General features: G+C 34.9%; 1 protein-coding gene and 1 pseudogene across 1 annotated transcript; both read left to right on the top strand.

Moving 5' to 3' along the window:
* Positions 1-541: 541 nt before the first annotated feature.
* Positions 542-5,337, top strand: LOC131653654 (COP1-interacting protein 7-like). The gene is made up of 8 exons (XM_058923907.1): positions 542-847; positions 940-1,116; positions 1,477-1,580; positions 1,654-1,732; positions 1,841-1,993; positions 2,079-2,263; positions 2,381-3,954; positions 4,068-5,337. The coding sequence occupies exons 1-8, from the start codon at positions 789-791 to the stop codon at positions 5,004-5,006; spliced, it is 3,270 nt and encodes a 1,089-aa protein (XP_058779890.1). The 5' UTR covers positions 542-788; the 3' UTR covers positions 5,007-5,337.
* Positions 5,338-10,246: 4,909 nt separating this feature from the next.
* LOC131651107 (ATP-dependent DNA helicase PIF1-like) lies at positions 10,247-12,971 on the top strand (annotated as a pseudogene).

Genomic DNA, 12,971 nt, shown 5'->3' with positions numbered 1-12,971 from the left:
TCTCACTAGAAAATAGTCTCATTCTCAAAAGTTGCCATAAAAAACTTTAAATATGCGACAACTATTTACAAATTACACCTCCATGAAATTTCTATGCTAGCACATAGATATGAATTTCTTACCAATTGATCAACACCCATTAACAATCAAACTCATAAATATAGAAACATGTAAACCAAAACCATAAATACAAATTAAAAATAGATCTAACAAAACTCATTGAAGAAACTTGACAAAGAGAGTAGTATTTATTTATTTGTATATATTTATCTAGTGTGTGGTTGGTACTGACAAGTGTAACATTGAAAGCAACAAGTGTGTGTGTGATTATTCTTTGCTGCTCATTTACTCTCTCACTCACTCTTTACCTGTGAATGACACCGACACCTTAATCCAATATAGAAAGTGAAACATCTCTCTTGGATCACAAGTTAACAAGAATGGACCTCTCAACCACACTCTTACATTTGGATCAGATTCAATTAGAGTACCAAAAAACATGTGTGTATATGTATGTGTCTATGACAGATATATAATAATATTAATAACAATAACAATAACAATAAAAGAAAAGAAACACAATGAAACAATTAACATGTTCTGTTGGATTGGTCCCACTTTCAAAACTCAACAAAGTAACATCTTTATGTGTTCCAATCCATCACCATGTGAACGTTCATAATTCATAGGATGAGATGAACATGGACTTTTAAGGATCCAAGGTTTGGTCTTATTAGTTTAAGGTTTTAAGCTTGAGGTTTCATTTCAACAACATTGTGAATCTAGCTATGGATCCAAGTTCTTGTCTTGATCATGCCCTTTTTCAACTCACACCAACAAGAACAAGGTTGTTTTCCTCAAGTTTAGATCAATTGTAGGAAAAAGAAAAAGATTTGTTTTTTTTTTGTGGATTTGACTTTTTGTGTTTTTGTGTTGAAGATGTGACTTGGTGATTGTTGCTGGTGGTGTGAGTGAAAGATTGGCTTCTGGGCTGTTGGAACCTTTTCTTTCTCATCTCAAATGTGCCAAAGATCAGATTTCAAAAGGTGGCTATTCCATTACACTGCATCCAGTTGGTACTTTTGCTCCATGGTTCACCAAAGCCACCCTGCAAAGGTTTTTTCGGTTTCTGTAACAATTATTGCTTTTTGATTAGTTTTGTTGAAAGTCGAGATTAGTTTTTATACATTGTTAATGTAAAAAGTTTTACACTGTCGACAAATCACAATCACTCCAGAGAACCAAATAACGGAATGGATTCACTAGTTAGAGTTTCTAGAGTGTGGCTCCATTTCCCGTGCTGGTCTTGATCTTGTACGGTCCCTCCCAGTTGGCTGCGAATTTTCCGTCTCTGGAGTTCTTTCTTTTCTTTCCTCCAACATTGGCTCGTCTTAGCGCGTGATGAGTCAAATGTGGTGTGGGGTATTATATAAAATGGATCAATAATGTGTATTTGTTTTGGTTCAATTTATATAGGTTTGTTAGATTTGTAAGCACTCCAGAAGTTCTAGAGAGGTTTGTAACCATAGAAAAGGAGATTGTGCAGATTGAAGGTTCAGTTCAATCAAGTGAGGTAGAAGGTATGGATGAGATATCATAATGACATTGGTGCCTTAATCTTTCTTTTGTCAAAATAATTTCTGTGAATGACAGGAAATCTGTCATATGTGGAAGGACGTGTCAAAAGGTCGACTAATTCCTCCAATCAAGATGGACATGAAGAGAATTCGAGGTATATATTTGATGTTTTTCTTGTATGTGCATACATAAATTTTTGTACTATTCAGGAAGTATCTACATTATAGTAGGATAATTTCTCGTCGATGATGATTTATTGTAGGGTTCGTCTTCAACGTGTTCTAGACAATCGTAAAGCTATGCTTTGTAAAGAGCAAGCAATGGCCTATGCACGTGCTTTAGTTGCGGGATATTATCCAGAATCAATGGATGATCTTATTTGTTTCGCCGATGCTTTTGGAGCTTCGCGTTTAAGGTCGGCGAGCGTATTGGAGAATAGCAACATTCATCCATTAAAACAGTTTGTTTTGTTGTTTAATATGATTTCGTATTTCGTGCAGGGAAGCATGCTTGAACTTCTTAGAGCTATGCAAACAAAAGAATGAAGACAAGCTTTGGATGGACGAGATCGCAGCCATGCAGGTGTCTTCGCAACCTGTGTTGCCTTACTTACGAACTTCTGGAATCGTACTTGCGGGTGAAGATGAGTCAACCCCAAGCCATGCCAGTTTGGACATTGGCCAAGGTAATCATAAGTGTCACTATCGGTTTCAAACAAGGACACTGACAACTGACACCGATACATATTTTTTCAGAAGTGTCAGTGATATATATTATCTTAGAATAAAATTTATTTTTGCAGATGATACCTTGCCAGCATCAGGTCAAACTCCGTCAACCGATGGAAGGGCTCAAATGCCAAAGTCGTGGCCGAACCATCATCCGCAGTACATTCACAATTTTCAAGGTCATCCATTCCAACAAATGCCTCCATACCAAGGAGGATATGTGTATCCTGGTATGCAGGTTCCTCCCTCTTCATATTTTCCAGGGAATATGCAATGGCCTCCAAACGAGGATCGCTCTCACAACGATAAAACATACAAGAAAAAGAAGAAGAAGAAAAACAAACAATCTCAAGTAGTGGAGCACTCTGAAGAAGACAAATCAACTACATCGTCTGAGTCTAGCTACGAGAGTGATTCAGATGCTGATTCAAAGCAAAGCAAAAAGAACTCGTCAGCAGAGCGTATGCACAAAAAGAAGCATGGAAAGAAGTCCTCGAGGAAAGTAGTTATACGCAATATAAACTATATAACCTCTAAAGGAGATGGTGAAAAGGGTAGTACCACAGACGGGAGTTTATCGAATGAGGAAGAATTTATCAATGGAGATTCCTTGAAACACAAGGTAGAGGAAGCTGTTGCGTCTTTTGAGAAAAGAAACAAATCAAACTCGCGTCACCATAAGAAACAACATAGCGCGAAGCATCTTGGCAGTGTAAATGATTCAACTGTTTCTGATTCCAATGGCATAAAAGACGGTAACAATTGGGATGCTTTCCAGAATCTTCTTTTGATAGACGATGATGATTCTAAGCGTGATACAGAAAAACAGCCGATGAAGTTTGAGGAAGAGTATATGATGAACAAAAATTTTGAGGATGGAGGGTCAAAGGAATTTGAAGGTGAAGCAGGCTTCGCTAAAACTCGAGTAGTTTCAGATGATTCCTTTGTTGTGACACAGAGGGAATTGAACAATGAGGGTCGAAATCGCGCTGAATACTTCAAGGAAGGGAAGGATGAACCTACATTTATGCAGAAAAAGAATAATACCGACGAGGATTTGATGTTTTCTCGGAGAAACGAAGAATCTGGTAGATATTATTCGACTTCTTCAGCTACAGATGGTTTACCTATAGAGAAAAACAAGAAAGACATTTTGGCTGACGACTCTTTCATGATTGAAGCTCGATCGTCGCAAAATAAATTTAATTCTCAATCAGCTGCTAACATTAGTTCAGTTTCAGACATTATCGGCACGACTGAATTCACAAACGGAACACAAGGTTCACACAAGAAGACTGAAACCTTAATTTCTCGCGAGCCGGACGATCTCTTGATGGTTCTTGATCGCGATTCAGCTGTTGTGCAGAATGCAACACCCTGGAGAATGGAAATGGATTATGAAAACAACATTGCATTATCTGAAGCAAATAGAAAGCCTTCTGACGTTGGAACCGATAAAATTCGTGTGCCTAATCATGAAGGCGCGGATAAGAAAACTAGTGGAACAAAAAATGGGAAAATTTCAAGTAAAGATGCAAAGTCAAAGGCTCCAAATGCATCTGTTGGGAGAAGCAAATCTGAAATCATGACAAGAAGTAGAACACTGCCGGGAAGCAAAACTACGGTTACGAAGAGCAAATCCGAGAAGGTAAACTAACAAGTAACAAAGGTCTATTCTCGACTTTTTCTTTTCTTAACATTATCTGTAGCTTTAGTTGAGAATGTTATTTGTTAACCTTTTTTTGTCACTTCAATTAATAGGAAGAAGAAACTAGAAAGAGAAGGGAAGAGTTAATGATCCAGCGACAGAAAAGAATCGCGGAAAGAAGTGCCAAGAAGACTGGAACAGAAACTAAGAATTCTACAAAGAAAGGGAATCCTAAGATTCATCCATCTAACGAAGAGACTAAGAAATCGAACAAACCAGTCATTAGGAGTTCGACCATCAATCGCCTCGCTACTGCCCGAGTAACTCAGCGGAAGGTTTCTCCGAGTCAACCAAAACCAAGTCCAGCCAAGAAACCTTCCTTGAAGGCAAATAAGGTACCTTTGCAGCAGAAGAAACAGCTCTCAAAAGAAGTCAAATCTTCGAATCCTAGAGAAGACGTGCGTAAAACCAAAGGGAAAGTTCTATCCGACACTAACGCGAAGACAAAGAATGAAGTAAAAGCCTCACCAGTGCTGTCTATCAAACCTGTTGCCGCGCAAGCTGTTGAACAAAACAACAACAATCAAGATTTGAAAGTCATTGGAGAAGTATCCAAGGCATCACCAGAGAAACATCCAAGATCTTTGATTTCAGAAAGAGAAATCGTGCATGAAAATATGCACCACATTCGCACGAACTCCTCTTTGCCAAATCACGATCATCCGTCCGGAGGAAATCAGTCTAGAGGTGAAGAAGTATCAGACAAGTTACCTTCACTTCATGGTGATAACATGATCACAGCTTCTACTGCAGCATTACCTATCAAACCATTAATATACACTGCTTCGAATTCAAAGGTTGATCAGAAAATAGAAGAAAGTTATGTTACTCCACCTAAAGTCTCGGAGATACAAATTTCTACTCCTCCGCCGAGTAACCAAGCGATGCAGGAATCAAACCATAACAGGAAGAAATGGATCAATGATGAGGAGGACTCTTCAAAAGCGGCGAAAGGATTCCGTAAGCTTCTCTTCTTTGGAAGAAGGAGCTGAAGAGCCTTTTTAAGGGAAGTTATGAGTTTTCTTTATCCATGGTTTTGGCTATTAAACATATTTCATAAGAGAGTTTATTGAATTATTTATTGTTTTGGAAGATTGTAGATAGTTTTCAGATTCTCACACATTATAAGAATAAGGCCATGTGAGTTTGAATTGCCATGCTATCATACTAAGGAGAGATACCAAGTGTAATAAATTTTCCATGTTTCCTTGAGTTGTAAATGGTATTGAAAGTTGTGATGTTTGATTTCATGTTGGTATTCTTTAACAACTTCCGTGAGTAGTAATTTTGTAATTGTGTGTTGTATCATGGAGTTTATTTTTTATCCATTTTCTTGTTTGGTTAGCTTTAACTGGTTGTGCCATTGTTGATCATTATCTTCGGGATAAATAATAATAATAATAATAATAATAATAATAATAATAATAATAATAATAATAATAATAATAATAATAATAATAACAATAATAACAATAATAATAATAACAACAACAATAATAATAATAATAATAATAATAATAATAATAATAATAATAATAATAATAATAATAATAATAATAATAATAATGATGATAATAATAATAATAATAATAATCAAGGATTAAATGACTTTTATCCCTGTCATATAGGCGTGTTTTGGTTTACCCCCTTTAAATTTTTTTTAAAGCAGACCTTAAAAAACAAATTTCCATCATTAAAGCCCTATGGCATATTTTTGGCCAAGATTCGCCTACGTGGACAAAAATAATTATAATAATAATAACAATAATAATAATAATAATAATAATAACAACAACAATAATAATAATAATAATAATAATAATAATAATAATAACAATAATAACAATAATAACAATAATAACAATAATAATAATAATAACAATAATAATAATAATAATAATAATAATAATAATAATAATAATAATAATAATAATAATAATAATAATAATAAATAATAATAACTATTCTATTACGGTGTTGTATTTTATTAGTGCAAAAACCTTTGTTTTTCTTAACTGTGCTTTTGGACTAACTTAATTTTTACTAATGGTTACGTCACCTGATTCAATATCGCTTTTTCGCAATAGACTACTTTTTAATATTTGGTTTTACTTTAGTATGCATGCAATTATATTTGGTATCATAATTAGGTTTCTTGATTTGGGCCATAATTTCATCGTGCAGGTTCTACTGTACAACTTCGAAAATTTTACTTTGTACCCCTACAATTATACCTATACCCCTACATAAAAAAAATTTGGACCGAAATACCCTCATATAAATAGTATATATTTTTAAAAAATTCATTTTTTCCTCACATTTCAGAAAAATTTTCGAAACACCCAAAAATATATAAACCGGAACACTTTTTCAAAGTCTTCCGGTTTAAAAAAACTACACCGGAACACTTAGAAAAAGAGTTCCGGTAATTTTCTGTTGTTCAAAGTTGCATACCGGAACACTTATTTAAAGTGTTCCGGTGGTTTATTTTTTTTCTTAAATTTTAGACTTTACGCAACGGTTTTAAAGCGTTGCCTAAAGTGAATGATAAATTACAAAAACGTTGCCTAAAGTGTGGTTTGAAGCAAGATTATGCAATCAGCATAGGCAACGCTTTTATTCTGCTGGCCAATACCTTCTGGCAACGGTTTAAAACCGTTGCTTAAAGTTTAGAATTTTTTAAAAAAATTTAACCTCTGGAATAGTTTTAATAAGTGTTCCGGTATGCATATTTAAATCCCACTTTTAAGCTACCGGAACTCTTTTTCTAAGTGTTCCGGTGTGATTTTTTTTGAACCGGAAAACTTTGAAAAAGTGTTCCGGTTTATATATTTTTTGGTGTTTTAATTTTTTTTGAAAATATGAGGAAAAAATGAAAAAAAATTTAAATATGTATTATTTATAAGAGGGTATTTCGGTCCAAATTTTTTTCGTGTAGGGGTACGGGTCTAATTGTAGGGGTACGAAGTAAATTTTTCTACAACTTCATTATTCCGAGTCTTCTATGTAAGTAGAACATTGTTTTTGATATATTACATCTGAGTATTAGTTGTGTGATAAATGTGTGTTATATGCTGTATTTGGCTACCAAGTTTTATTTTTTTTAACTATTGTACAAATTTCAATTAGAACACGTGTGTGCTCACCTTTGAATTTAATAAACATTTTTATCAAATTCATTGGAAATTGATTTTCAATTGTCGTATGATTTTATTTCTTTTTTTCTTTTGTAATAAATCTGGGCGATTGTATATCCTTTTCTATGTTTGCTACTGTTTCTCAATATCACCAATGTAATTAAATTACTTTTACATTACGTACGAATGTTTGGCAGCTATGTCAGCGTAATGGAAAATGATACACACCAAAGTGGAAGTCAACATCAAAGGGCACGAAGGGCAGAAAATGAACGCAAAAGAAAACAAAATATGGACAGCGCGCAAAGAGAACACAATTTATCGAGACGTCGGGAAAATATAGGCGGCGACAAGAGAAACAAGCTCAAACGTTACACACTGTAACCACTCGATCGAGGGTTCCATTACAGAATTTGACAAACATGACTTTTCCAAATTCACACTTTCAAGGAACTCATGACCATGAGGCCGGTCCAAGTAGAATTACACATGTTAATGACGCTGCACTTGGTTGGTGGTGATCAATATAAAAATTATGGCATAAAATTATACAATATGATTGTTAATTTGATGTTTAACGTATGTGTGTAACCCCGTAGGTCGTACGTTCGTATCACCCCATCAATCTATCAACAACACTCAATCTGATACAAGTATACTGGGTTATTGTTTTAAGGATACGATAAATATTTTAATATATATATATATAAATGAACATAATATTTTTTTCTTACCAGATGATATGCCTGTTGATGGATCTACGGAGGATGTAGCAATATCGGAGGTTTCTATCCAAATGAGGGTGACAGACCGCGCTTCCTACAGTTATACATCTATGACACAGATAATGAGCTACATTATAAAATGCGGGAAAATCCACAACTACACCAGACTGTGGTTCAAAAACTACAACAATTGCTCCATCAGTATAATCCTTTTGTAATTAGGTTCAGACAACTGTCATTACTTCCAAATATCAGTGACTGTAGCCTCATACTCAAAGAGCGTCCAAGTAATCACCCTCAATATAATCTTCCATCTGCGGAACAAGTCGCTGCAATTATTGTTGGAGGTGATACTGAATCTATGGCATATGGAAGGGATATTAATGTCATTCGCCATGATGGCAATCTAAAAAAAGTACAAGAAACAAAAGGATATTGTGATCCCTTGCAATATCCTATATTGTTTCCATTTGGATCGCATGGTTAGGATGTTAATACGACAAATTGTAATGGGCGAAGAGTGTTATGTCGAGCGTATTACAGCTACATGCTTCAGGTACATTTAAGTTATTTTTTAGTACATATTAGAATAACATAAATATAATTTGAAAAACATGTGGTTTACTATCGACATGTTTTTTAATCCACCGTAGATTCGTCCAATTGATCAATCAATGTTGTTAAATGCGGGTCGACTATTACAACAATATGTCGTAGACAATTATGTCAAAATTGAATCAGGGAGATTAAGGTGGATTCGAGAACACCAGTCAAATATACGTGCTGAAGTGTACCAAGGTTTACAAGATGCTTTGCATGATGGTGAAACTAATGCAGGTACGCATTAGTATTTAGTTATAGATTGATAATTCTTTTTTTTGTTTAATCACAACCAATCATATATCCTAAATCTAACGCATTACACTAACCATCATAGAAAATGTTGGAAAAAGAACAATATTACCATCATCATTTATTGGAGGTCGTCGAGACATGACACAACGTTACGAAGATGGCATGGCTATTGTTCTTAACAGCGGTAAACCAGATATTTTTTTGACCATGACGTGCAATCCTTCTTGGTGTGAGATAACATCGGAACTTCTACCTTTTCAAACACCACAAGGTCGCCCAGATTTACTGAGAATATTTCGTTCTGAATTCGAGCAACTGAAGGATGATGTCATTAATAGAGGAGTCTTAGGAAAGGTTAAAAGTTACATGTATGTCACTAAATTTCAAAAACGAGGATTGCCACATGTGCATATGTTGTTGGTCTTGGAAAGTAACGACAAGTTGCGTGACCCGAAAGATTACGATAGTGTGGTTAGAGCTTAAAAACCTAAATTACAATGTGAACCACAGTTGCATGAAGCAGTTGTAAAACATATGATCCACGGACCTTGCGGCGTGCTCAATAGAAAATCTCCATGTATGAAAGATGGCCAATGTAAAAAAAGGTATCCCAAACAATTTTGCAACGAAACACGTCAAGGCACTGACTCATATCCAAAGTATAGAAGAAGGTTTGACGAACCTACATCTATAGGTAGAGATAGGTCTATTGATAATAGATGGGTGGTTCCTTATAACCCTTGGTTACTGTTAAAATATGACTGTCACATCAACGTAGAGGTTTGCAGTAGTATTAAAAGTATCAAGTATCTATAGAAATATGTGTACAAGGGCCCTGATCGTGTGTCTATGGAGGTTCACAAAGGATCATACATGGACGAAGTCCAGCAATATGTTGATGCGAGATGGATTTGTGCTCCTGAGGCAATATGGAGAATTTTTTGATTCACTATTTACCGATTATATCCTTCTGTTGAAAGACTACAAATCCACTTGCCAAACCGCCATCAAGTGCGCTTTTATGAACATCAAAGAATTGCAGACGTCTTAAATAATGAACGCAACTCCAAAACAATGCTCACACAATTCTTTGCGCTAAATTAAAGAGATCCGGAGGCAAGGAATTATCTGTATAGAGAGATACCAGAGCACTACTGTTGGAACAATAGGGGCAAGGAATGGCATCGCAGGCGATCAACGAGAAAAGTTATTGGAAGAATCTATACAGTATCACCTTCGGAGGGGGATAAGTTCTACTTGCGATTATTGTTATCTCATGTCAGAGGTCCAACCAGTTGGGAATATCTTCTTACAAATAATGGCATTCCATTTAATACATTTAAAAAGTCAGTTGAGGACCGAGGATTTTTGGAGACTAATCATAGTATTCGTGATTGTTTGGTTGAGGCCGCGGGTCTCCAAATGCCATATGCTTTAAGGAGGTTGTTCGTGACGATTCTAATATTTTGTGAACCTACTGATGTTAGAAGTCTTTGAAATGAGTTTTTTACACATATGACAGAGGATTATCAAGCAATGAACAATGGTGTGGAATTAGTCTTGACTAATATGTTGTTGAAGGATTTGAATGAACTCTTAGGCCAACATGGCAAAAAAATTGAAGATTATGATCTCCCATCATTATCCCCTGAAGCAATGGAGGAGAATTTAAACCCAAGTGTCATACAAGAGGAGTTAGCGGTTGATATCCCAAATGAAGATATTGAATCTGTTGCTAAGTTAAATAATGACCAGATGATTGCATTCAAAACCATCATGAATGTCATTGATCAAAAATACAGTGGGGTATTTTTTGTTGATGGCCCAGGTGGAACAGGTAAAACATTCCTTTATAGAACATTGATGGCAACTTTACGAAATAGAGGAGAAATTATCTTGGCAACTGCATCATCTGGCATAGCTGCAACACTGTTACCCGGTGGTAGGATTGCACACTCTCGATTTAAGATACCTATCGAGATACAACCGGGTTCCATATGTTGTATTCAAAAGCAAAAAGATCTTACAAACCTCATTAGAGTGGCAGCTGCAATAATTTGGGATGAGGCCCCAATGATAAACAAAAATTGTTTAGAAGCCTTAAATCGATCATTGCAAGATGTTTGTAGCAACAATGCTCCAATTGGTGGAAAGGTTATGATCATGGGGGGAGATTTTCGTTAAGTTCTTCCTATTGTAAAGAAAGGTACTAAGGCACAAATGATTTCGGCGTGTATTGTCCAGTCTCATTTAAGGGCTCATACCAAGATTTTGCGGTTGCGTCAAAATATGCGGTCACTCCATGACCAAGAGTTTGCAGAATTTCTTATTCGCATTGGTGATGGTGTTGAACCTACCAAACCAGATGACATGGTGAGGTTACTTATCCAACATATTTTCCCTGAATTAGAATTGCATGGATGAGATGCCCCTTATATGGTACAGAGAGCTATTTTGACACCAACAAATGACGAGGTTCAAAAATTGAATGATATAATCATCGATCAATTTCCAGGAGAAGAGCATGAGTTGTTTTCGTTTGACGAGGTTGAAGGGGACACTCATAATTTATACCAGCAAGAATTTTTAAACTCAATTGCACAGGGTAGTTTGCCACCACATATTCTAAAAATAAAAAAGGGTGCACCATTGATGTTGTTGCGAAATCTAGATCCTAGATATGGACTGTGTAATGGGACGCGGTTATTATGTCGTGGTTTATTTATGAACCTGTTGGATGTGGAAATCTTGATAGGAAGCAACGCAGGAAAACGAGCTTTCTTGCCAAGAATTAAAATAAAAACGTCTACAAGTGATGGGTTGCCTTTTGTACTAAGTAGAAAGCAGTTTCCTGTGCGACTAAGTTTTGCAATTACAATAAATAAAGCACAAGGACAAACCATTCCAAATGTTGGAATATATCTTCCACGACATGTTTTCAGTCATGGACAGTTATACATGGCTTTATCCAGAGGTGTCTCACAGACTACGACAAGAGTTTTGATCAAGGAGGGAAAATTACAGGGAAAAGATGGTGAATATACAAAAAATGTAGTCTTTAAACAAATTCTTTTATCGCATCCGCAGGTATTCACTAACTATAATATAAAAATTCATTACACATTAATGCGTATATTTATTACAGTAAATACGATTGAATATTTTGTATTTTTTGCTAATGACTAACTCTAAAATTATCCTTTGATTTACTATACAGGCAAGCTAAAATACAATGAAATCTTCCAATTATGTAAGGAGTTGAGACAAAATAATGTTGAACCTCATTGCAACACAAAAGTGTGTTATACTGAAACATTTTATCTAATGTCAGTGTTATGTCAGTTGGGTCATTGCTCCTCTCACTAATATTATGAAATAAATTTTAGATGGGACACTTTGAAGATAAATGGAACACATGGAAGGACGAACAAACTATTTCTTCCATTGACAAACCCGACAATAAGGTGTATTTACATGTTTATGCAAAGTAAATGTGAAAAAACTATTTGTTGCATTTTTCATCACCATTTCACTAATACTTTTATCATCCTTATTAAAATAGGTAAAACGTCTGCAGATTTACTCTCTTGGTTGGAGCTCCACCGTCATAACAGATAAAACACAACTTTGGAAAATGGTGAAAAGATAAATATTATCTCAAAGGATAGATAGGTATTTATATTACTCATTTACAACTTTTTAGTCCTAACATATTTTTGGAGCCATTGATTTAATGTTTATTTATTTGTTCATCTCTGGATATAAAACCCTGTATATTATTTGAGTTAATTGTTTAACTCTTTTTTAGCAAGAATCCATGTAATTCAAGCATGGAAAAGAGTTGTTGTTCTACCAAATCTATACTAAAACAATCTATCTCTATTCTTCAGGTATTACATTATTTATATTTTATACTAAGCCAAATTATACTTTACCCGTAACATGTTTTAAATGTATTTGTTTCTTGATCATATATTTCGTGATGTATTTGTAGTTTTTTAAAACTCAAGACTTCATTGATAAAGGGGTGTATGAAGAATTGATTCGACTATTTTCAAGGTATAAAAATTATTATATTACACTAATTACTATTAATACTACACTATCTTTTGACTCTAAAAGATTATAATGTGAAAGTCTTACATTTTTACTCATTATTGTGGAAATCAATTGCAGGGAAAAGGATAATTCTTGCCACAAAGATTTCATGTTCGGCCTTCCTTCATTATCGCGTCATTGA

This window comes from Vicia villosa, linkage group LG2 (genome assembly GCF_029867415.1).
Source record: "Vicia villosa cultivar HV-30 ecotype Madison, WI linkage group LG2, Vvil1.0, whole genome shotgun sequence".
In the NCBI taxonomy this organism is placed as follows: Eukaryota; Viridiplantae; Streptophyta; class Magnoliopsida; order Fabales; family Fabaceae; genus Vicia; species Vicia villosa.
The sequence above is the reverse complement of the archived record's forward strand: the minus strand, read 5'-3'. Positions and strand labels throughout refer to the sequence as shown.

Bases quoted from the DNA above. Each gene is read 5' to 3' on its own strand.
- LOC131653654 (XM_058923907.1), top strand. From the start codon at position 789: ATGGATCCAAGTTCTTGTCTTGATCATGCCCTTTTTCAACTCACACCA. The intron at 1,994-2,078 runs GTCGGCGAGCGT...TATTTCGTGCAG, and splicing joins TTTGGAGCTTCGCGTTTAAG to GGAAGCATGCTTGAACTTCT. The intron at 2,264-2,380 runs GTAATCATAAGT...TTATTTTTGCAG, and splicing joins CAGTTTGGACATTGGCCAAG to ATGATACCTTGCCAGCATCA.